General features: G+C 35.8%; 3 protein-coding genes across 3 annotated transcripts in view; 2 read left to right on the top strand and 1 right to left on the bottom strand.

Annotated features, from left to right (window-relative positions):
- The first annotated feature begins 1,695 nt into the window (after window positions 1-1,695).
- LOC117125370 lies at window positions 1,696-13,670 on the top strand. Its single transcript, XM_033271861.1, has 11 exons — window positions 1,696-1,780; window positions 2,023-2,265; window positions 2,751-2,993; window positions 5,260-5,520; window positions 5,722-5,834; window positions 7,201-7,259; window positions 8,465-8,619; window positions 9,127-9,286; window positions 9,582-9,637; window positions 10,171-10,282; window positions 10,533-13,670. Exons 1-11 carry the CDS (start codon window positions 1,696-1,698, stop codon window positions 11,002-11,004), a joined length of 1,959 nt encoding a protein of 652 aa, XP_033127752.1. The 3' UTR covers window positions 11,005-13,670.
- Window positions 13,671-15,824: 2,154 nt separating this feature from the next.
- On the top strand, window positions 15,825-26,188 carry LOC117125360 (WD repeat-containing protein 74-like). The gene is made up of 9 exons (XM_033271844.1): window positions 15,825-15,980; window positions 16,868-16,974; window positions 17,798-17,983; window positions 18,805-18,951; window positions 19,352-19,453; window positions 20,032-20,129; window positions 20,958-21,156; window positions 21,486-21,542; window positions 24,286-26,188. Exons 1-9 carry the CDS (start codon window positions 15,923-15,925, stop codon window positions 24,472-24,474), a joined length of 1,143 nt encoding a protein of 380 aa, XP_033127735.1. The 5' UTR covers window positions 15,825-15,922; the 3' UTR covers window positions 24,475-26,188.
- The window catches only part of LOC117125359 (proton-coupled folate transporter-like), a 14,623-nt gene continuing 13,009 nt past the window's right edge, over window positions 24,718-26,331 (bottom strand). Inside the window, exon 8 of the mRNA XM_033271843.1 lies at window positions 24,718-26,214. The gene's annotated coding sequence lies outside the window, so the exon portion shown is untranslated. The remainder of the gene's footprint in view (window positions 26,215-26,331) is intronic.

Genomic DNA, 26,331 nt, shown 5'->3' with positions numbered 1-26,331 from the left:
TTAAGCGTCGGGATTTACCTGTCTAATATTTTATGCCTAACGGTTTAACTTTACTTGCCATAGCCTACTATTTTTTTGAAGAACCCATGGCTGGACTTACGACAGGCGTACATATATTGTTTCTTCTTTTCTCTCTCGTGATAGTCTGTCATGGTAAGAAAGTGTGTTTTTTCCTTGTCCAACATTTAAACAATACTCTCAGGCGTATTCATAGTACCCAGTAGCGTATTTTTTTTAATACTCATTAGGCCTTTTTAGGCTTATCGAAGAATTAGGCCTTAACGAAATATCAGCGGTACAGCATATTTTATTTTTGTTAGATTTGTTATGATTAATATTCAGAGCAAACACCAACAAATTGCCGAATAATCTTTATTACCCTGTTATTACTATGGTATTTAGGAAGTATTTAGTGTTAGATGGCGGGGTGGTGGTTAGAGACACGGTCCGACTAAAGCAGGGTGATTAAGAAAATTTTCTATAAAGGTTTTATTTTATTGAAATGACCCCACCCGTCATGGAACCAACACATTAATGCTAATTTTATTATAGGCATAGCCTATCAAGTGTTGAGTGTTGTCTACAACAAAAACATATCCATATCCAAGATTGAACTGTATGTTGGAAAACGAGTTAGGCTTGTTTTCCATACAATCGTACTATCGCCGACAGCTTTCGGAAAGGTTGAACCTGCACTGAAAACTTTTGTAGAGCGACAGTAGCGATTTTAAGGAAATCAGGCGTTGGTCCTTTGGTTGGGTAATTTGGTCAGGAAATGGGTTTAGGCGGTGTTCCGTTGAGGCCTATGGAATTACAGAACATGCCCAAGTCACCAATTACGGTACAGACACGTTGTACTCCAGGTAGGGACAATAATCCCCGACTGTATTTCTCCCAGCGAAGTCTTCATTTGTGAGTCCAATTGTTATAGGATGGTATCTTGCATAGAAATATAGAAACAATATGCTTATGTCTCAACCTCAATTATCTCAATTGTATTGTCACAGGAGAACATAACAATTTGTTTAATAAAGGGTCAATACGACCTCAAAACCACTTTTCCCTCATTTTTTGAATATTCAAAAATCTACCTCTCCACGATTAACCGTCCACGATTTTTTCGTCAAAAACCTTTTTTGGTGTCTTAGAAAAATCAGCTGTACGACATATTAAACATATTCCCTCTGGACTTTTAACCTTGTTAAATACGTCCTCTAGAGGGCTATGACCCCTCTCGTTTTGTTTCTACATTGCCTACTTAAATTATTAGAGTAATGTTTAGTATATTTTATTTTAGCTTTAGCACGGAATCATAATCATAATAATGTTTACTTATAATAAATCCGTATTTGATTTCTTGTAATAGGCGTTGATTTACGATCACTTCTAGTGTGTCCAAACGACGTGGTGAAGCCCTTTGAATATATGGATCAAGATGGGAACCTTTTCGCGAATGTTTCTTGGACAGAACCAGAAATTAACGGGACGGCTATTGGTACAGAGATATGGTCGCTAATCAGGGATCATCCAGAGGAAAAGTTCCCTTTTGGTGACACAATCATTGAATACACACTCTCCACGGATTCAGATTCGACCACCTGTAATTTCACAGTTTCTGTTGTCGGTAAGTAATAAGGGCAAACACTTTCAGCCGACTGTCGACGAAATCATCTTAGGGCCGTTGCCAGGATTGCCATGGGGTTAAAAAAAACAAAAACTTTAAGTAGGCTAATCCTTATTTTGACTAAAAGGTTTCAAGAAGCAGGAGATCCTAGTAGACGTTGGAGAGGACAGCAATAGAGAACAATGCTCAACACAAACTTTCATATTTCATATTTCAGATGGATGATAACTAAACTGGACCGCCGATAAAATGAACACGTTCAAAGACCGGTGGTAAAGCAATAATGTTGATTTGACTGTTATTTGGCATCATTAATACCAATGAAGAACTTGGTATTATAACCCTCTTAATAGGTTATTCTTGAGAAACAGTAAAATATGTTTCCCTTCTTTTCAAAGGTTATCCTCATAATCTCTTCGCAAAAACTAATGGTGTCTACCTAGTTGGTGAAGACGATAAAATCATTACTGCCAATGAAGTGGACTGTCTCATCGCGTGTATAGAAGAGAGAGACTTTGTCTGCCATTCTGTTGACTTGAAAGAGGCCGACCAAAGATGTGTATTAAGTCGGAAAGATATTAGTATGGATGGAGTGTCAGTGCAAACTGATAGCAGTTATGTCCACTGGAAGCGGCTAATCGGTAAGTTGCAATAAGACTGGCCCAGTGAATATTGTTGCTAAGATAAAACGACAGCCATGACGTACACTCGTAAACGTGTGTAATTGTGGGGCATATGCGTATTTCTATTGAACACCACGTTTTGATTAGTCAGTTGTTAAGTTTGAAATCCAGGAAAGGTCCACTGGACGCTGGTATTGAGACATGGGCTTAATTAATAATATATTTAGACAAATTAACAGCACATGAGCATCTTAAAGAGCATCTTTGACAACAAGGACTTTTAAAATTAGAGCATGGATGACCTCAAATAAATAACTGACAAATATGGTTATCGTCCTTAAAATATACGAAATGGAACGTTTTAAATTTAAAATGTAAATCTTACGTATATTAAGAGCAAGAATTGTAGATGTTTATAATAATTTAAATTTTCCTGTATAAATAAAAAAAAAAAGGTCTACTATTCATTATGACGATCATTTTTCTTAACCATATTTCTCAAGACAGCACGAATCCATCGATTGAAGGTTGCCCTTACGACTTGACTAGATCGACCATTACAGGTACAAACTACACAACCGTCCAATGGGAGCCTCCTGTGTTTCAAGACAGCTCGGAAATCACATCGATAATACAGAATCATAGCCCAGGCGACCGGTTCTATATTGGATCTACTATAGTCAGTTACACAGCCACCGATGCATTTGACAACAGTGCAACTTGTACATTTACCGTAATTATTAAAGGTGAGAATATTTACAAATTTAGGGAATCCAAGTTGGGAAAAGTCCCTTCCAGGAGATCCTTGCTTGTGTGAGGGAGACTTGCTGGACACCCGCAAAAGCCTAATTGACATGGGACTTCAATCCACTTCGATGTGAAACATTCCCTTACAAAAATTGCAATCCGGATTTTCGAGGAGAAACACACCTCTCATTCTTCCCTCTATGATGTCTTCTGTAGGCTGCACTCGGGTCCCTAGTACCAGAGTTGTGAGTTTTGTAGACCTACTCTCATTAAATCTGGAAAAGTTTAACCTTATAGTTGTATTCATTCTCAATGTCGGTTTAAATTACGGCCGGTATCTTTGTATTGTTTTGTGTAAACAGACTTTGCTATTCCGTGCTGTGAACTGCAGGTGACCGCTTTGCTTTTATATTCAAATACAATTGAAATTGGTCAAAAATGGCATGCGGCAGTCTTAACATACCTATTTCCTTGTTGGTATAAGCGATATTTTTTTCTTTACGTGCTCTGCTGTTAACTATAGGTTTATGATTATTTACATAAAATACTTCGAACATGGAGTTAACAGAGACTCCGTTTTCAAAGGATACAAAGGATTTAACTCAGAATATTTTGTAACGGTCGTAGCGAAAAAAAAGTCAAACATTGTCTGCGTGTTTTCCATGTATTGGTTGATTTTAAACTATCATTAGCATGCTTCCACATGAGTTACATATAAGGCACTATGGCCCTATAACTACTAATTTAACAGTGATGCATCGTTATTATATGAGTTACAGTCTGGATTCAGACAATCGTTTTCAACAGACTCATGCCTAATTCACCTGTCGGACCACAAAGAAAGGATGGGGACCACAAAGAAAGGATGGGGACCGTAGTAACTTTACTGGTATGGTTGTTCTAGACCTAATCAAAGCGTTCGACACGGTATAAAATCATGGTATTTTATTGGGAAAGTTGAAAGCGATGGGTCTGGCTGATCAGACAGTCTTATGGTTCGACTCTTATCTTAGGGATCGGAATCAAATAGTTTATATTGATGGTTCATTTTCAAATGTAAGCCCTATCTAAAATCAGTCACGGAGTCCCCCAATGGTCTATTTTGGGCATCGCCCTTTTTCTAACGTACGTTTACGATATGGTAGCTGCTAATAGTTGTAAATTATTCTACGCGGATGATTCGGCTCTGGTAGTTTCTCATAAAAGTGTTGATATCATACAAAATCAACTTGAACGGGAACTCAAATCAGTTAATGAATGGCTCAGATAGATAATAAATTAACCCTACATGTGGGTAAAACAGCCTGAGAGTGAAAATACTTTTTATGGCTCCGAAATTATAAATAAAACCAATGTTAATTATTTAGGGTTGAATCTTGATCAACATTTGAGTGGGGAGAACATTGCCTTAAAAGTAATAAGAAAGGTTAATAGCCGAATAAAATTCCTTTATAAAAACAAGAAGTACTTATGTTTTAGTATTTTGAAGCTCCTCGCCTTAACACTTATTCTTAGTCATTATGACTACGGCAGTAGTAGGCCAGGCCTATATGGTGTTCTGGTTTAAAACAGGCCGTAAAAAATGAACCGCGCAGAATAAATACGCGTTCTGAGTTTGAAGTCTAGGTTCCAAGGAATTCCAGATACTATAAATTGGTTACCGGTTCTCCGAGTAGCACATATTAAGTTAAATCATAGGCCTATGTTTAAAATTTTGAATGATGCATGTCCAGAATATTTAAAAGAAGGGATTTTGAAGGCAAATAATGTATATAGTTACAACACAAGATTTTAAATTTTTTAGAGGTAAACAAGGTAGTAATTGTAATCAACTTTGTTGTCAACCATTTGCCTTTGGGAAACTTGCTACCTACTAATCAAGTTCAGGAAATTAAAGTATGTCAATGTTAAAAAAGAAATTAAAGTTACATCTGTATTCAATATTATCAAAAAGGGACAGTGGGGAGGGATAAATAACTGCTTTTTTCCCGAGAGGCAAATGGTTTGTTTACAGAGTTAAATTTTTCATATTTTTTTTCAGTTTGTTATTTTATTTTTTCAGGGACCACAATGGAAACAAGTCGGCCGTTTAGCTACTTTAGTGTGTTTTATTATCCCAGAATTCTGTTTATGATATTGTTTGTTTTGTATTGGTGTGGTTGTTTTGAATTCTGAATAAAAAAGAAAGAAAGAAAGAAAGAAACAACCTTAGGTCTAAGAAATTAACGTTGGGCCTCAGCCTCTCTATTACTTTATTTACTGTAGACACAGAAAAACCCGTTTTATCTAGATGCCCTGAATCAATCAACTATGTCATTCCTGATTACTACACATCGGAGCAAACCGAAGACATTTCCTGGGAGCCACCATCTTGCATGGATAATTCATATAGATATAATTTAACAGCTTCTCAAGAGCCAGGCTCTATTTTCTACAAAGGCGTCACTGATGTGTCGTATACCTGCAGCGACGCGTCATCGAACGTCCAAAAGTGTATATTCACTGTCAATGTTAAAACTACTGATGGTAAGTTTTATCATTTTGTAAGCTGCATTTATCCTTCCATCTCTGTTAAAGTGTAAACGTTTAGGAGCTCTCTTTGTGATTAGTTGTGTGTCGTTGTGTGAGTAATATCCGTTCAAATTGAGTTGAATCTTGGGACGATGTCAGTCGTTAACCCAAAGTTACTTCAGATTTAAATGTTTAGTTATATATTTTTTTCCTCAGAATTGTCTAAAATCGACATCAGTATAGAGTTGCTGAATGTTGCGTACTCCGACGCGTTAGCTAATCAAGATTCAGAGCAGTTCCACGCGTTAGAACACGACATAGTGTCTGTGGTAGGTTATAGAACAATTTTCTGTTCTTTATACCAACGATTAGTACCTCATGGATAATACACAAAAAACGTCAATCAATTAAAGTAAACAACAGATAATAGCACTTGGTCTTATTGTTAAGCTTTCTACAAGTTTATTTTTGATCGTTCTGTTTAAGCTGATGTTTATTGCGGTTAGAGTGGCTTTCTCACGAACTGACGTCATAATAATGTTGAGTCTATCTTTATCATTCTGGTTTACAGTATAGGGAGATTTCACAACCTTACAAAACGATAACCAATAGGCATACGTCATTATCATTATCATCATTCGTGCCTAAACCATTCTTGACATATGCCCACGTTGTGACAGATATGCTACAATCACAAAATACATTTGATGAAGTAGTCGTACCGTATTCGTTATTGTTTTCGTAAGCTTGCGAAAACTCCATATTGTTAACATCTTTGTAAAGCCTGGCTTTTGTGGGACCGCTACGCCGTGTAATAATTGCAGTGAAGACACATTACTGACATTGTAGCGATTTTATGGAAACCAGGCTTAATGTGATTGGCTTTGATATAACCTTATGGTATGCGTTCGCTGACACACTATCGGAAGGTCGATCATGCGTCTTGTTGAGGTCATCAGCTATTGTTGAGAGTTTAACTTTAATGGCCAGTTGACATGTTTGTACATATAGGCCTAGAGTTTATTTAAAACTAGCAGACAATGGTAAAGAGTGAATAACCATTTACCAATCATTTCTCATGTTTACTCGATCTGTAGCGTTTATTTTTTTGTGAAAGGGATAGTGTAAACGATAGTTGTGATTAAACCAAACCAACATCTCCCCTCTTCAGAAGTACTTGGCACCAACAAGCTCCGTTGTTAAATTTATTATTTATTTTGCTCACGATAACATGTGACTCGGGCGAAATGACACAAAGCAAAAAGGACGAGAACCTACATTTGGAGCAAGTGTGTAGAGCATCAATTCACACTACTTTATTGAAATTACATTTATGTACCGTATAACTCGAGTATAACTCGAGTGGTCGAGCGGTACGGCAGGGGAGCCGCAAATTACAGGTTTAGGCTAATCGGCGCTGGTTCTAGCCGCTGCTCGCCCAGTGCTCCGTTGGTAAAATCATTAATTCTCCTATAGACAGACTTAAACACGGGAGGTCCGGTGTACATCTGGCTAGTGTGCGCGTTAATGAACCCATTGCATCTTTCAGAAGAGTGAGGTTACCCCCATGCTATGGTTCATAGTTACAGACCAGACCACGCCCATACGCAATTCAGCACAATGACGCTGCGAGCTATTGGTTATACTTTTTAACTATTTAAAAACTTTGTAAATATTTGATTCATTTTTAATTAGATTGATGACTTGTATAAAGATGAGGAAAACTTTGTCAGCAGTGTTGTCAACATGTTTAGGTAACTGTTATAATTTTAATAAAATCAAACATAACATTCATTTCATTGAAGAAAAATAAAAACAGATAAATAATTTAAAGGAACAACCAGACTTTAATTCGTATGTTGTAGGAATCCTTTGATACATCACAAAAAAAAAGATTACATAAACCCGCAGAAAAGAAAAAAATGTCCGCTTTGGTTAAGTTTTTTTTTTGTCACGGGATTTGAACCCAAGACACTACGATTTGAAGGCGAGCATCTGAACCACTAACCTACAACTTAATTCCCCTTTTCGTTTAACAACAATTAGTGGCTCAGGCATTGCTACAACATTTTTAAGTGGCGTAGCAATTAGCAGTGCTGGCAGTGCAAAGCACTGGAGCCCGAGGCAATTAGGGGCCCATTCATAAATAAACCTAAGAATTATAATTTAAAATAATTTTCAACTTCATGTTTTTGAAGAAGAAAAAGAAAAACAAAAAAAAAGAAAAACAAAAAAAAAAAACCAGAAAAAAAACCCAAAAAACAAAAAACAGGCCAGCGGGCCCTTCAACGATATTCGGATTTAAGAGGAGTAATTATTGATTATTGTGTTGATTTCAATTCAGTGGTGTATTCAAGGTGGCCCCACCCGGCCCGGCTCCCTCCCCCTACTTTTTCAAAATTAGGCCTATAAAAAATGGGGAAAAAGGAATTTATATTAAAATTTAAGTGTGAGAGTACCATTTCCGGCTGGATGTGCTATAATCATAAATGTTCTTACCTCATTGAGGTGGGCTTCACCCTCCACTCGTGAAAATTCCCTTCCTGGCCCCAGTGGTGGTGACAGCAGGGGAAGGAAGCTTAATACCCCTACCGGACCAAAAAAAAAAAGGCCTACGTAAAATCAACACAATGTTAAGAGTGCCATTTTTGTCTTTCTGGTGGTAAATTTTACATGCCACCATTTTTCTTGATTAGTTTAGAACAGCTGCTTAGACCGAATATGGCCCTCTTAAAATAACTACAAATTCGATTATCATTAGTATCGCTTAGCCTTTAGGAGTAGGGTGTAAAAAGCACTTCTTGGATGAATTTTCTGAGAACTTTAGGGAATTCCCCTATCACATCATAGGGGCCGGCGATAAATCTTGCACTGGGGTCCTTTTTGCACCTAACTACGCCGCTGCCATTTTGATAAGCAAAACTATGATCTGAACATAAATTTAACCTTATTTTTCAAGTTCAGGGAGCGTGTTAACAAACTTGCTGCTCACCTTTTTTGACAATGTTGACGCTGAAATGGAACGTTATTATTTAGACATACTGCTACAACAAACAGTGACAGGTGAATTGGGAGATTTCATTGTTGGCGATGTGCTCGTCCTTGGTGGGAATGGTGAGTTTTTTGTTTAAAATAATAATGTAGGCTTACTACTATTCTTTTATAGCTTATATTGTGTTCTTTTCTGATGACTGATGTTGTAGAATACTGAAAGGTTATATTATAGATACCAGGAATGAAACCCGTAATGATACAGTTAAGGAAAACTCAGTATTGATTTAAACTCTTTTCAATGGTTATACAGTACATTAATTAGAAAATATGATGATTTTTAACATGCAATATCTAAAACAATTAATTCTTAACAATTGTTACGATGAAAAGTACCCTAGGTTTGGCAGTACAGTACATTATTATTAATAGGCTTGCTTTTAAACTTGCCTGTAGCTTCTATTGTGATCACTTACAAAAAGAATATGGATTCTTCTTCTATAATGAATGAATCATAAAATGTAGTGGAGTACATACAGGTCTTAGGAAGGGGTGATCTCCTTTTGGTATTAAAAAAAAAACAAAAAAAAAACAAAAAAAAAAAACATTATATATACACTTTGTTTGCAGGTGAATATGTGACGCTGGATGCATGTTATACCCTCCCGTGTCCTGATGAAATGGTTTGCCAGGCATCTGGTCTGAACTGTAACGCAGTGTGTGAGGATAACGCAGATTACTGTCTGAATGATGCAAGATGCGTCGCCGAGGGTAATCTAATAGGATGCACGTTCGTACAATCAAATTTACTCTAATTCTGTTCAAAATTGCTTGCTTGTTTTTTACATAGGCCTACATATATGACTTTATTCAACTGATCTTTTACATATATGCTCATAAGCGCTAGCTAATCAAACAACTGATAAGCCTAAACTTATAGGCCTATTCGAACTCTCAAGTTGTCTATGCAGCAATGTATAGAACAATTTACCTGTGATGTTTTGAAGTTGTTTTTCCATTGAAATGTTTTAAAATGCTCTAAAAACTCATCATTTTATATAATAAATAAGGATTTGTCATTTTAGGTGCTCAAGCTCCGACTACTATGGTGCACGATGTCAGATTATTGACAAATGGAGTCGTAAGTCGCTATAAGCTTAATTTGCATACAACAATCCCTCACGCCGCGCATCGCCGACAGCTTTCGGTGATGCTGGTTGGTCGTTCGAATCGGGGAGCAGTACAACAATTGACTGAAAAAAATGTAGCGACAGTGTAGCGATTTTAAGGAAACCGGGCTTAAGTGTAGATTCCATAAAATCGCTACACGCTATCGCCGAGCTTTTGGCGACGCTGATTGGTTGGTCAAATCGGTGACATTCCGTTGAGTCGAGGACAGCTGCGCATTGACACAATTAAAATGAAAACGCTGTAGCGGTTTTATGAAAACCAGGCTCTTTTATCTGTTAATAGTTTAACCTATTTATTACCTACCCCATTTGTTTATTTAAAAAACAATAGTAATACAGTACTACCGGTATTGTAAGTAATAAAAATAATAAGATCTAAATAATCTGATGAAATCTTGATGATTACTAAATTAAAGTTATTTTTGTAGAGGAAACGAAAATTAAGTCAAAACGCATTAATTGTATTTTTTCGTTTATTATTCAGAGGCCGAAATAGCTGCAGTAATTTTTGGTGGCTTATGGGGTGTCATACTGGTTACTCTACTCTTCTTGTTCGTAACTTGTAAATGTATTGAACGCATCCAGCAACCAAAAGCGTAAGTTCTACTAAATAATACAGTGCTTTCGAATACACGACGAGGGTAAGACTAGGGCCCCAGAACGTCAGTATAGATCAAATCAATCAAAGTAATATTAGTACTTTCATTATGAGTAAATTTAGAGTGATGAATGAAATTAATTCGTGCATTTTAGAACCAACTCATTGTTCTCAGTCTTACAGAGGCTCCTTCGTATTTTTACTTATGATTGTTGTATAATAATGTTTAAATATATCTTTTTTTTCAGCCATAATTCAACCGAGAGTGTGTTGATTGAGAAAACGAACTATGCCATAGAAAACAAGGCGTATATTGTGGACCCGTCCGCTGATTTGCCAGAGGCGATTGACGGTATTGACGAGAATGCTGTTAGCGAGGTAGATGGGTCCGCAATGTATGACAACAACGAAGACGATTTGGATGAAAGAAAAGACACATATCATTATACTGGCTCAATGGAAGATTACAAAATGGATTCTATATCGGGCTCTGGCAATCAGACCCCGTCAATATCAGACTCTGTTCATAAGGCCCCGTCGATAACAGACTCTGCCCCATCGACGTCGCGCTCAGGTAGTCGAGAACCTTCAACATCAGACTTCGCTAGTCGATCCCAGTCAATACCTGGCTCTAATCGGACCCCGTCAGTATCGGGCTCTGCTAGCCAAGCTCCTTCGACGTTGTCAGGCTCTACTAGTCGGGTCCAGTTGATATCCTAACACTGTCGGTCACCATGATTTTATTTAATAGCTTGCCGAGATCCTAATCTCAATCATTTGGCTCTCAACAAGGATCTTGGGGTATTATGTGTATTTATTATTTAAAATTCTGTATTTCACGGAAACATAAAGCCTCTGCTTTGGTTTTTTAACTAAAATGAAATAGGCCTACTTATAATTGTCAAAATAATGTATTAGGCCTTTTGGTTTTTGCAAGTAGGCCTGTTAAAGACATTTGAAACATTCTCAACAAAAACCACAGTTCTTTCCAGAATTATACCAGGGAGATGTAAAAAATAATATACGGTACCACCGTAGGCCCGAACCGCAAGCAAACAAATAGACCGCTCGGTCATCGGTTGAGAGCGGTGTAACATATAACCGTATCATTCGGGACTCAGTGAGTTTGTCTTTCCCTATAAGTAACGTTCCTACTGAATTCGACACTCCCCAGGCCGAATTCTCTAAACGGGGTGTGGGGGGGGGGGGGCGAAATCCCCATTGAATTTCCAAGCTCAAAATAACTAAGATTTTTCCAGGCCAATTACAGGAGGCCTAACTTTTGACACGAGGCCCAAAAACCACTGCATCAACCGTCACTTGTCATCGAAAAGAAAGTGTTGTTATAACACAGGAAAAAAAAATCCCAAATACAGTATATCAAGCAGTTATATCAACAGAGGTGATATGGCTATATTAATTTACATTTGTCCTCCTGTCGCTCACTGATACAAAAATAACCATTTTAAAATCTATGAAAAGTGAGGTAGAGTATAACTAATTAAATTCTGTTGTTTGTATAAACTATTCTTTTTTTCTTGTGATATGAAGTGAAGAAGCCTTGAATAATTAAATCGTGTCATTTGTATTTTCTTTCATCTATAAAGAGAATATTAAAATAACTCTAGTTTGAACTCTTGTCCTCCACGGTATATATATAAAAAATCCACCATGACATTTTCTACTTATCTGATGATTGAAAGTGCAACAGCCTATTAATAATTACCAGTCGGTTAGCCACTTGTGTGTTCTCTGAAGCATGGGAAGTCTTTCAGACACTTGGTACTCTTTCAAATTTCAGGTGGAGGGCTGATACAAAGTCACAATAGCTCATTGTCTTTATGGATGAGTACGTTTAAACCTTGGTTCCGTGTGCAATATTGCACTTGTATAAATATTTTCATTTCTTAAATATTGATGTTTGCAAAATATCACGTTACAGAATGAGACAAATTGCAAGCATATCTGTTTCTCTATTTTACTATTTCCCTAAGAGAAGAGGCTGTACTCAGTGAACAAAGGTTATTTTTATAAACATTACCTTTTCTTCACCATTGTATGATCCGTACAATGGTTAATGGTTATATTCTATGGCGCAAATTATTAGTCACTAAGCTATAAAATAACGTAAAAGCATAAAACCATTAAAAAAAAAATAGGGCCACATTGTATTGGTATTTAAAAAAATGAGACAATTAAATTTAGTAAATTCAATAAAGTAGGTCTGTTATATATTCATAAAATGTGTCGAAAAGGATTTAAACAATGCAACAATAAATATAGGCCTATTAGATATTTTAATTGAATTCAAATAAGTATCTAGGCTGTTTACTGGGGAGATAAGGTTACTGCAACGCGCATCATTCTGTTTACAGTGAAGCATTATGTGAAATGTATCAAGCAGGCCTAGTATCAGGATACCGTTTCTCGAACAAAGTTTAAGTACAACATTTTATAACTTTGTTCAACAGAGTTTAATGTTTTATAACAAAAAAGTGTATGTGCATAGATTTCAGTTGCTTTGAAAATATATATTTAAACCTACATCTTATTCTCTGCAACAAAGGCATTTAAATACTTCACAGAAACAACATTCATAAAATGAAAGGACCAATTAAGGCTGTTCGCATGAAACAGGGGTGGGGGGCCGGGGTGTTTTTCTGATTGTCATGAATCAAGAATATGAATTAAAAGATGCTACGCCTGTTTAAAACTAGCCCGATGTCACGATGTTACGATAGTTATTATATTAAATCTATGCTTGTAGTCTCTAGGCATGAATTTTTATTGGGAATAGCACTTTCATGCTCATAAGCGAAACTAATATAGTAAAACAACTGTTACTCAGAAAACCTTTAGCCCTAGTGAATTTTATTTACAAAAATAAAATTAGTTTGTTGATAGATAGTACAAATATGATGAATTATTTTATATATTTGTAAAAGGTTTTTGTCTATTTTTAATGTTATTGCGCTCAGTTATGTGTTTAGGCCTATAGAGGATCCCAATGGAAGTACCTTTTTTCGTGTTATCCTCACAGTTCTGTTTAATGGTTATGATCGAATATATTATTTATGTTGAGTTCCAAATAATCAATATTATTAGCATACAGTTACCGTTACCAAACTTGCCAAGTTGTTGATAAAATACGGTACCGGTAACAAACAGTAACTACTATAATTTATTACAAATTGGTATATTTTGTGAAGATGTATATATTTAAAAAAAGAAAACTGAAAGAAGAAAATTTATATAGCAGTGATTATGGTTTAGAACATTACACGTAAGTTTATACCGCTGTTTATGTGATCAACCTGAAATCACATTGCGAAGTTATGTTTTGTTATGACGAGGAATAAGTCTTAATAAATTATTACGGTACTGATTATTGTATCTTTTTATAATTTGTTTGATCTCTATGTGCCAACGGCACATAAGCTAAATTATTTTTTTAAGGGCCCCTTCTTTACCTCAGCCCCCACAATCAATTACCCAATCTACAATTCAGCTTAATGCTGCCAAAGATTGTGTTTTCGATGTTTTTTATCTCAATAAAATATACCCCAAAAAAAAATATGATTGGCAAATGGTTAGAAATTGCATCATATCACTTAATCCATTATCCCCATCAGTCCCCCCTCCCTATACGGTCAATACTCTACCGCACAGATACAGTGATATACTCTTAACACTCTTGTTAACAATGCTAGATCTAATAGATTGTGTTTCTATTAACAGAAAAACGTTTTATATATATCAGCAGGAAAAATTATTGTTAGCAATGTTGCGCTGGCCGGATCAAAATCTTTGGCGGGTCGGAATTAGCTGGCGGGCCGGGGGTTCAATACCTTGGGTATACAATTTGTATGCATGGCAAGCATTTTCTGGACAGATGATGTTGTTGGCAAATGATAAAAATGAACTGAATGAGGTGATTAGTTATAGCTTCTACATTACATTTTCGAAGACAACAATGAATTTATTTTAACCATGAAAAATTAAAAAAAAAATCTTATTGTTGGGCAGCAACGCATTGACAATAATAAGCAGTGGAAATTGAGTGAAAACTTTATTTCAGAAGTTGAATCATATAAATACCTCTCAAGAAGCATTTCAGACCATTTTCACATGTGACGAAACTATCATAAAATGTAATATAATTATCGCCTACATTAAAATAATTTTAATAGAATTTATTATAGTGACATATGGAAAGCCATTACTCTTCCCAGTATTAATGCTTCTTCCGTTTAGTTTAGTCAAGGCAGAAAAAACATTGACAAACTTGAGTCCCTCCAGCTACAAATGGCGTGGTATATTATTAAAGCTTCTAAAAACACGCCTGAAAAGCTCTCATTATGGTGATCTAGGTTGGGTGCCAATGAAGTAAACCAAGGCATACTTACAGCCAAATCCATTAATCATCTAATGAATTTTAGATATATATGCCAAATTGTATGCTTGATACATCCTTAAGTATAGTATTGTTGAACCATGCAATAAGCTGCTTTCTAGTTTTATGAAGACATTGTGCTGATATTGGATTGGACGTTGATTCAATTCTTGAAAATTAATGTTTTGGAGCTTGCCTGATTTATGTTGGGTTAATTTGCCTGATTTATGTAAGAGTTAATTCATGATTCAGATATTTCCTTTCGGAATAGCAAAATGCTAAGAAAATCAACACTCCTAGAATATTCTTTATTTAGGTCACCAGTCCGTGTACGGAAACAACCAGACAGATTTTCCAGGTGCAAGCCTATTTAAACTTAGGTAAAATACACGTCCATTAGGTCACATGACCTGTGAAAATGGGTACCCAACAATGATGGTGTTGATAATATCAACAATGGTGTTGATAATATAAAACACTTCTTATTCACATGTAATCAACTTAATACCATTAGTATTGAAGAATATAATGACCTAGAAAATAAGTTAATTAATATCGATTGCTAATTAATTTGGGAGTATTTTGTCGCCATGTAGGCCTATTTGTACTAAATAAAATAGGCCTATTGTTATTGGGGGAAATGTGATGCTACTTTAATGTTGATGTTGATAATATTTTTATACAAGTTTTTGCAAATCATATGTTAAAAGAGCATGGAAGCCTAGGAATAATTTATGAAGTTCTTATGTGCAAGTTGCTTAGGGTCTGTCCTTTGTACTCTCAGTCTAAAAGATCGCAAAATACTTTTGGGTGGGGAGAGAGGAGGGCTTACACTGTTTGAGCATAATATGCTCTTTTACTGGGGACCGGGTGACAAAACCATTATTCAGTTGCATGTTTTTTCTGGGAAGGTGGAATGTCATCTCTGATTTGAGTGCCTTGCATTGCTGAAAACAAGGATGCCCCCTAAGCTCTGGGTTTTATTTTTGTTGTTTGCTTTATGTTCTTTTTAATTGAACATTTTTACACTTAGTATTGGGAATGACGGATTTCTCTGTTGTTGAAATGGCGCGGGGTGGAGTGCTTGTTCGGGGCTGCATTCTTGGTCGTGCTGTTGCGACCGGGGTAGTTGGTTGATGGGCATTTCTGATGTGGGTTTGCGCTTTCCGAGTAGTTGCTGTGCGAAAGGAAAAAACGTTATATTTTATAAAGTGAGCCCTCTATTTATGTGGTAATCAATTCAAAATGTCTGCCTCCATGTTGACGAACGTGTATGTGGGCTCTGGAACCGGTATTTTCAAACGTATGTGTTATTTCTTGTCTTTTTGTTTATATATTAGTGTATTGTCAAGCTATATAGGTATTTTGCTGTACTTATGAATGTCTATGCCACAAAAATGTAATGTGTCCATCATAAGCCACCTACTAGGCCTAGCCTTGCCACTTGGCCGGCCTGTACGTACTGTAGGCCTAGGCCCTAGTAGCCTGGCTAGGCCTAGCGAGGTAAAGAAGTCTCTGAAAGTGAAGGTAGACGTATCGCTTATAGGCCCTAGGCCTCTCAAGCCTAGCCTAGGCCTATACTGTACCTTTAACTTAGTACTAACATTCAATTCACAGTGGCATATCTAGGGATAGTGATGGGAATCGATGCTCGTGCAATATTGTGAGGGTAAATACAGTAGCTGGTAAAATAATAAATGTGGTATGACATGATTTTTAACTAGGTAAGGCTTACAAGGTAAGGTAGGCTTACTTTAAATTGGTAAGGGTGGTGTGGGAAAGGGCGGAAACTGAGTGGTGCGAGCTGTTCGTGCACCCTAGATATGCCACTACATGTCAATTAACTCCTATTTTGCAAATATAATATCCCCATTTCTTAAATAACTTAAGTAACAATTTCTCTCCCGCAAACATGCGCTCCTCCACCCACTAGCCCAACACAAATGCTGCTAGCAAAATAAAACCTTAATTAACAAACTCATCACCTCGCCACTATGGACACTTAAGAAAGAAAGTCTTTTTTAAAGGGGGGAGGTTTTATTAAGGGGAGGTTGTACTGTAGAGGGAAAATGCATGCAGTCAATATTGTGAATGAGAATGAGATACTGTAGCAACACGTAGGTATAGCATTAAAAATAGGCTGTAGCTAGTTATATTCACATGGGTAGTACTGTACTTTCTATTTTTTAGAGGTGGAAGTAGAAAAAAAGGTTGCTGTAAACTATGCTGATTTCAACAAATTAAACAAAGAGGAGGAAATTGTGTGCATGTGTTGGGCCAATCAGCAGCAGACACAGGTTGGTAACCTATGTAATGATGATGACCATTACTAATACTATTATTTATGTGATAGTGATATTAACAGCAAAAAAAAAAAAAAAATAATAATAAACAGTTTTATCTAGCACGTATTTATTCAAATGCAGTATGCTCGGCTTTAAATATACAACATCCCATTTGTATTGTATTTCTTAGAAATCCATCATGGAGTAAGCACCCTGGACACAACATCTACCGTATTATCAGGAAATATTCAATTAATAGTAATAATGTACGTATCGGAAAGGCGGTTTGGCTCAGCGGTTTCTATTCTGGTTTTTGAACTTGGGGTCAGCAGTTCAAACTACACACTGACCAATCTCGGCTGGCCATGCTTAGATACCACAACTTGCATGGTTGACAGGCTGTGAAGTGGCTGAAGCTATGTTTCAGCCCTAGATGCCAGTACTTCATGGCATATAAATTTAGTGATTAAGTAACCCCTTACCTGGAAGTGTCTTTCAGGCCTCGTTATGGGGTGATTTCAATTTTTTTAAATCTATTGAAATTGTGCTTAATGCACTGACAACCCCCAATGTCGGACAACCATGGACGGTCCAGTCATTGGATGCCACTTAAAGTCATTATGACAAAAAAAATAATCCAAAGTTATTGTGATTCCAGCTCCTAATGTTATTTAAAATCACAGTTTTACCATCATAAATCTAATGAGGCCCTACGTGAAACCTTCACTCAGATCATATTGTTGGACCTCTGTCAGTATTTTTGGAAAACCAATATTTATCTCAATGTGTTTCATATTTCCACATTGTTCGGTTAAAATTCAATGCATTCTTTCAGATCCACCTTGGACTTCGTAATCAAACCGTGAAAACATTTGACACTGAAGAAAAATGTTTTAAATCAAGTAAAGAGTGTTTTGGGGGCGAAGGAGCATTAAAAGGTATTGGTGTCCATGGTGATAGGATCATCACATGCTCCGAGTCAGGAATAATGAAAGTTTGGGATAACCTAAAAGATGATGCTGTAAGAAATTATTCTTATTTTATTACCGTACTCGCGCGAATAAGCGCCCCTCTCGAATAGCCGCCCCTCCTAACATGAAAATTTCTTTAAGTGCCCCGTTTGAATAAGCGTCCCTTCTAATTTGAATAAGCGCCCCCTCAATAATTTCATAAGATTTTCTTTTTAGTAAGTCAATTATCCAATCAATCCTGGGACTGTGGTTGTTGGCATGATTTGAGCTGCAGAGTGGAAACACATTCTTCTTAGGTCAATATCAAAATGAGGATATTTCTCTTGGACTGGTGAGAGCTTCGATCCCTGGACAGACAGTATATTTCCAACTTTACACTTTTACATATTTGTCTATGTAGTCCGACTCCTCTTTTTCTTTTTCCGACCTTTAGCACATTCTCATCTGAGTTTTCAAGAAAAAATACAATGATCCTGCCATCCTGCTAATTTCAATCGGCCGATGGTCAACAAGCTAACCACTACCCATTGTAATTCATGTCAAGATGTATTTTATCATAGTTGTTTATATAGAATAAGAATAAGAATATAAAATGTATTAAAATTATTATTGAAATTGACCATTCTTAATGGATGACAAATTGGTTGTCATTGGTTGTCACTGACAGAATATAGTTTATATTCTGTTCCCAACTTTACTGCAAGCGAGACTTCTTATACCTTGTTTCGTAAACTTATTTTAAAAATTATTAATATTATAGAACATAATTATCAGAAAAGCAAATAACTGCTTTGTTAATTTATTCATCATTTCTTTGTCATTATTCATTTGAAATATTGATTTTTTCATGATTTTCTTTCTTAATTATTAGCACTTTGAAATAAATGTTGGTGAAAATGTGTGCAAGATGCGAAAGAATGCGGAGAAGCCCAATGTATTTGCTACCGGTGGAAAAGAAAATGATTTAAAAATTTGGGATATTAACAACAAAGATGAACCAATATTTAAAGCGAAAAACGTTAGTACTTAAATGCTTTTACTGTATTATGTTTCATTTAATAGATAATTAGTTGATTAATTAGATCTGTATCCCCACTACTAACAAATATAACATGTCTCATAGAGTCGCCACCATCATTGCTTTTGCCATCGCTGTCAGCTGCAACTTACCAATAGCATCATGGCCAACACCACCATCATTATTATCGTCGTCATCATCATCATCATCATCATCATCATCAGCAGAACATCATCAGTATTACCATCAGCATCATGATCATGATCTCAATCATTTTTATCACAATCACTGCCATCAATATCATCATTATCACTGTTATAATCATTACCAACATTACTATCATCACCATCACCACCACTCATCATAATCTTAATCAACAATTTACATTTTGTATTTCCAGGTAAAGAATGACTTTTTAGATTTACAAGTACCTGTTTGGATGACTGATGTTCAATTTTTACCCAAGTCTACAAAAGTCCTCACTGGTACAGGACATCATCAGGTAATGAATTAGTTTATTAAAACAAGCTAATAAGTGTACCTTACGGCAAATAGAAAATTTATTAGATTATCACTCCCGTCTGCGTCAAAAATTCAGGAAATATTGATGCAGGAATAAAAAAAAATTTTTTTTTTTGCCGCATCAATTATTTCAACAGCATAAAAATGACAATGCAATTTTGTGACTTCAAATACATTTTCTTTAAAAAACTATAAAATTAAACCAGTTTTTATATAATAGAGACCAAATATAAACAGTCCCTCCCTCATCGATAAAAACAAAAGCGAAATAATCTATTGTTCCAATTTAAAAAAAAACCTGCCCTCCCTCATCATTTTTTTTTAAAAAGAGTGATAATCTAATAATTTTTTTTATGTGCGCTTTCTGATTCATTTTTATTTTTCCAAGTATTATTATATTATTACATGTACAGTATTAATTACTAATCTGAATTATTGTTTAAAAAAATCTATGATTTAGATTAAATTTAATTATGAAGGGGGAGGATAATGTCTAGACCCTGTAGCTCAGATTGAGGCATGACTTTGGATCAAATCTATTTCCGTTTATCACCGCAGATTAGGATCTATGACCCCGATAGTCAACGAAGGCCTGTGTTTGAAATGACCTATGATGAATATCCAATCACTGCAGTGGAAGTTTCCACAGATGGACGGTGAGAGACATTTTCATTGTTAATAAATAAGACTATATTGTTGATGTTTTTCATTTATCTTATCTAGGCCTATTAAATAATTTTTGTCGGCCGACACAAGTCCATGCAGAACACAATGTAACAAGGAGCACAATAGATTGTTTTTAATGGTAAACTTAGGAGAACACAGTGACTAATAATATTATTGTGCTGAATTGCGTATGGCCGTGGTCTGTGATTACTTAGCTGCCATAAAGACACATCAGCAGACAGCATTGCACTATCTCGTCATCAAACGCTCACAAAGAACGGAAATGGATTTTGTTCTATGTTGTATGACATGATGCAGTGTGTGCCTGTTTTTAAGTTTATACAAAAGAGAAAATATTATTTTGTTGTCCTCCCATCATCTATAATTTGCAGTGGCTTCCAATTAATTCACGAATAAAGTATAAAATTTTGCTTTTTTAAAGCACTGCGACTCCAACTGCCCACTTAATACCTATTCGAACTCCTTCCTAAATATGTCTCCTTAACCTCCTTCCATTCATCTGACCTTAATTTGTTCATTGTTCCAAGAGTTAACACCAAATCCTACAGCCACAGATCATTTTTATTTTCAGCTACCACACTTTGGAGTCCCTCCCAAAACATATTACCGACTCACCTTCAGTTGCTATTTTTTAGACCAAACTCAAAAACTTTTTAAACATTTGAACATGCACAGCGACTTTTACTTCTACTTTGGTTTAGTGATATTGGCACTTTATAAATTATTATTATTATTATTATTATTATTATTATTATTATTATTATTATTATTATTATTTTTATTATCATTATCTTTAGATCGGTGTTTGTTGGCAATACCCAAGGCAGATTGGCTCGTATTGATCTCCGGAACAAACAAGTGTTAAAAGTTTACCCAGGATTCGCCGGTAGTATACGTTGTATTAGTCTCCACCCAACAGAACCAATGGTAGCAACGTGCGGTCTTGATAGGTTTCTTCGTCTTCATAACGTACACACAGCGGATGTTGCGCACAAGGTTTGTGATAGTGAACTATTTTTGTCCTGCGAACTTAATTTTCACGATTGCGCGAAAATTAAAAGCATGTCCTCTTTTGATTTGATCAATCGCGAAAACTACTAAAATAATGCGATTTTCATAATGAAACATCAAAAAATTATGAGTGTCATCATTTAATCTATTAATTATACTGTGGGAGTGGTTGGTGCATGGGTCATAGTTCGAGATCCCAACCTAGGGATTTGGATTCTGAATTCCTTGCTGTGCAGTTTGGTTCTGTTGTTTGGACAGGTACCTTATTACGTTTATCTATTTGATGTAATTTGTTCTTTTTTATATTTCAACAGGTCTATCTTAAATCCAAATTGAATTGTCTTTTAGTCAAATGCACAGAACATTTTCAGGTAAAATTTTAAAACTATTGATTTTTAATTGCTATTTCTAGTATGATCATTTTTCATTCATATTGACAATAAATAGTGTTAGAGGGTTTCATTCATTAGAAATTCTTATACCATCATTTACAACATCGTTCCGCAACCTATGGGTCGCAACCCAATGTTTGGGTCGCGGAAACATTTAAATGGGTCGCATAATCTCTTCAGATCATGAAAACGAAATCAATTTACAGTAAACGAAAGTGCAGTTTATTTTTGTAATGCATTTGTTATCACAGTTTTATTTGTTATTTTGTTATTACCCAGTCAGCAGCATGCTGACTGGGTTCTGTTTCCGAGCAGTTTCTTCTTTCTTTCTGGCAACATTTTAAAAGGCTACTAGTGGCAAACTACTGGACTGATTTAATTAAAACTTAGTCAGTAGGACCGGTGCCACCCTCCATTTATGTGTTGTTCACAACTTGGGTTCAAAGGGGCATTAGGGTAAAAAAACCAAAAATAGTATAAAAGACTACTTGTCTCACAAATAACGTAGCTCAGTCTTGTCCTTTGCACATGGGGTCATCGGGGTTAAATTTCCAAAATAACCTAATTGAGCTCAAACTTACCAGGAATGATCCTTAGGACCTTCTAAACACGAAAAAACACTCTTCACCCCATATGTCAAAGTTCATAGGTCAAAGGTTCAAAATGTTACTAATGGCAAACCATTGAACCGAATTCAATCAAATTTGATCATTAAGAACCAGTGACACCTCCCATACCCCTGTCGGGCATTAGTGGTTACATAGGGGTCATCGGGGTCACGTTTTCAAAATATCCCAATTAAGCTCGAATTTACCAGGAATGATCCTTAAAACCTTCTAAACATGAAAAACTACTCTGGCACCTATAGGTCAAAAATCACAATAGTGTAGAACGTTTGCGCGATGCCTTTGGAGTCCGATGTGTTCCCCGCCATCAAATTTTCAGCAGGCATAGTTTATACCAAAAAATTGAACATGGCAAAATGGAGAGCACCTTCTTTTCTCGATGCGCACTACATACAGTCAATCACTATGGCTGCGCAATCATTTCAATTTTGAAGCTGATACATTTATCTATCATAAAATATCAAACATATTAATATTTTCCACCAAAAAAAGTTTCGAATTTAATGGAACATTTACATGACCTTTAAAAGTATAGTATATTTCAACTTCAATTTTCATAAATTGGCCAAAATTCGTTAATTCTAATTTTAACAGATATTAATTAATAAATGATTGAGGATTATAATAAACTAAGTCATTTTAGGGTTAACGAGGGTTAACTATTCGAAAAATCAATTAAAAATCTGAGTATTTTTCAGTTTTACGCTGACTTAGCTTTATAGTCCAACCAATCAATCTTTAGACAGAATTATAATGAACACAGAAGTAATTTTACGGAATCCGTTCCTGAAATATACAAATCATTACATACTAAAAGTCCGAAAAAATCTAATCAGGGGAACATTGTTCATTATAAAGAGATTTAATTGGTGAAAATCAAACGTTTTATTGCACAACTGCTCTGCTGGAAGCGTATAAATGCATGTCGTTGCCAAGTTGTTGCTAACTAAAAAATGTGAATTATAGGGTAATACGTCCGCGCGCGATCCAAAGGCGGGGAACACATAGGTTTGTCGCGTCAAAGGGATCTGTTGCCAAGTGATCTCCTTCTCAATAATACCTCCATGATTGAACATAGTATCTCTAGTTTTAGTATTTATGTAGTGCCTATTCAATTAGGTTACAAAGTGCTGCATATTATGTTGAATAATATACTATCAAAACATTTGTACTTCAGGTATGACAACTTGAAAGCTTTTCTTTTGTTCCTTTCAGTGTGTTTGGCTTTCAGCTGAAAATTATAATGACAAAACATTTTTCTTTTCAATTTAATGTGTCAATGTCTTCGCATAGGCCTAGCCCATATTTCTAGCAGCAATTCTATGAATTTGTGTAGGCTATAGTAAAATGTCTGTAAATCATTCATTTTTAAAAATCTTCTTGGAACATTTGATAACTTATGTGCTTGGTTAAACGAGTAATTACATTTTAATTTGTACGGGTTTTAAATTGATAGTGTAGGTGATCTTTGGAGTAGGCCTATCTTTTAATCGATTTCCAAAAGAATCAAGTGGGTTCTTCTGATACCCCTCCCGTGTATAAAATGAAGGACGTAATTTATTGACTTAATTCACTCAAACTAAAAAATAATAATACCGTTCAATCATTTCACCATGAAATTCAGGTGAGAAATTTGGCTTCCGGTTTTGGTGGGTCGCGTCTGAGTGCTTGACATGTAATTAGGGTCGTGGGCTAAAAATTTTGCGAAACGGGGATTTATAAGAGGGGAGGGACATATTGTTTCTTGTGGCTTAAAAGTGCCTTGAGACAGGTTTTCTGTGGAAGGCGCTATATAAATATATGAACATTGACCATTAACTGTAATTCTTGGGTTCCCAAGGTGGAAGGAGCAAATTCATGAAGATGTTTAATGAGTTAACACATTATTTGCTGTGCACAGTGAAACCCATGAGCAGCTGAATTCAGGAGTAGAGTAAGGAGTAGTAAAACATGAAACAATCTGAATTTGTGGAAAATCGGTTAGTTTATTTTCCTTGCTTGTGATAGTGGAGGAGATCGCTGATTTCTCAGAAACTTTTCATGATTTGTGGGCGACTTTGGATTACTGATTATGACCTTTTTTTGTTAATTTTCAGAAGGAAAATAATAGTAGTGAATCTGTTAGGAACTCATCAAAAGTCAAACAGACAAAAGAGGATGCTGACAGCGATGATGATGTTTGGGATCAGATAAGTCCACTCAATGAAGATGAGCCAAAAAAGAAAACAACGAAAAGGTTAAAAAATGAAGGCAAGAAAAGCAAAAAGAAGGCACGAGTTAAATGAATAAAGAAAATATATTAAATTTTAACTTTGGATGGAAAATGGTTAAAGCTATGGGAGGGTTAATTTTAATGTTATGGGTTTGGACTCAATTATACATTTTATTTTAAAATGTACCATTCTGGGAGCTTTTGGTGCAGTGGTTATGATTCAGTCATTCAACCATGCTGTCAAAGTTCAAATCCCTTCTCATTTGCCTAATGTGTATATACATGGTGTGTGGTGAATGATGAATGCATGTTGGTGTTACTACAGTATGCTATTCAGTCATTCAACCATGCGGTCAAAGTTCAAATCCCTTATCATTTACCTAATGTGTATATACATGGTGTGTGGTGAATGATGAATGCATGTTGGTGTTACTACAGTATGTTATTCAGTCATTCAATCATGCGGTCAAAGTTCAAATCCCTTCTCATTTGCCTAATGTGTATATACATGGTATGTGGTGAATGATGAAATGCATGTTGGTGTTACTACAGTATGTTATTCAGTCATTTAACCATGCGGTCAAAGTTCAAATCCCTTCTCATTTGCCTAATGTGTATATACATGGTATGTGGTGAATGATGAATGCATGTTAGTGTTACTACAGTATGTTATTCAGTCATTCAACCATGCGGTCAACGTTCAAATCCCTTCTCATTTGCCTAATGTGTATATACATGGTATGTGGTGAATGATGAAATGCATGTTGGGGTTACTACAGTACAGGTATGTTATTCAGTCATTCAACCATGCGGTCAAAGTTCAAATCCCTTCTCATTTGCCTATTGTGTATATACATGGTATGTGGTGAATGATGAATGCATGTTGGTGTTACTACAGTATGTTTTAGACTTGTTGTTACAGTAATTCCTATGGGATAGTGCTGACTGTCAACAATTTACTATATTTATTTAAATATTAGACACCCCCTCTAGAGACTCATTTAAATTAAACACCCCCTAAACGTCTAATGGAAGCAACATCATTCTCAACACATTCTTTTAATGTTGTACTGCTGAAAAATTACATTTTTGCTAAGCTGGTTGTTTTGATCAATAAGTCTTCATGATTATGCAATAACATTTTTGACAGTAATCAGGGGCGGATTTAGTTGGTGGGGGCCGGCCCGGCAAAGAGAGAAAAAGAAAAAAATGATAGCCCAGAATGCCTCAAATGTTAAGTTCGGGCGTCTAGAACACAAAAAAATTTGCGGGGGCATGCCCCGGACCTCCTACGACACTGTTGTCTCAATCGGCCCAACTTTCAGCTCCCCTTCCGGCCCCCCCTCTTTTGGACATTTCTGGATCCGCCCCTGGTAATAATGTGTTTTAGTTCCACACTTACAGTGAAATGAAAGGGCATTTTATTTGAGTATGTACATATCAATTTTACACAAAAAAAATAAACGCCTCCCTCGAATAAACAGCCCCCATTCAAGAATAAATGCCCTGGGGTGTTTGTTCAAATAGAAGTAGAGTTTGAAATAGGAAAGCGTATGGGAGCGTATTAAATTTTGGTATGGCATGCACTGAACGTGATTATTTTTCATATTTACCGAGTAATTTAAATTTTAGCCTGGGCTTACAAATTTTATGCACGCATAGGAGACTCAAAAGTGGAGGAGATTGTGCTTGCCACATGTCATGTGATCAGGGTGATGAAGAAAAATGCTTTATATCACATCATACCATCAAAGAATATGACGATTATAAAAATGAAAATAAAAAAACATAATAGAATAATGAAATGGAGTACCTGTCTCTTATACACATCTAGATGTGTATAAGAGACAGATTATAATGAACACAGAAGTAATTTTAACATAAATATTTTACGGAATCCGTTCCTGAAATATACAAATAATAACATACC

Source organism: Anneissia japonica, unplaced genomic scaffold (genome assembly GCF_011630105.1).
Source record: "Anneissia japonica isolate Jap-2015-1 unplaced genomic scaffold, ASM1163010v1 scaffold2003_len1103335_cov173, whole genome shotgun sequence".
Taxonomy (NCBI): domain Eukaryota; kingdom Metazoa; phylum Echinodermata; class Crinoidea; order Comatulida; family Comatulidae; genus Anneissia; species Anneissia japonica.
The sequence above is the reverse complement of the archived record's forward strand: the minus strand, read 5'-3'. Positions and strand labels throughout refer to the sequence as shown.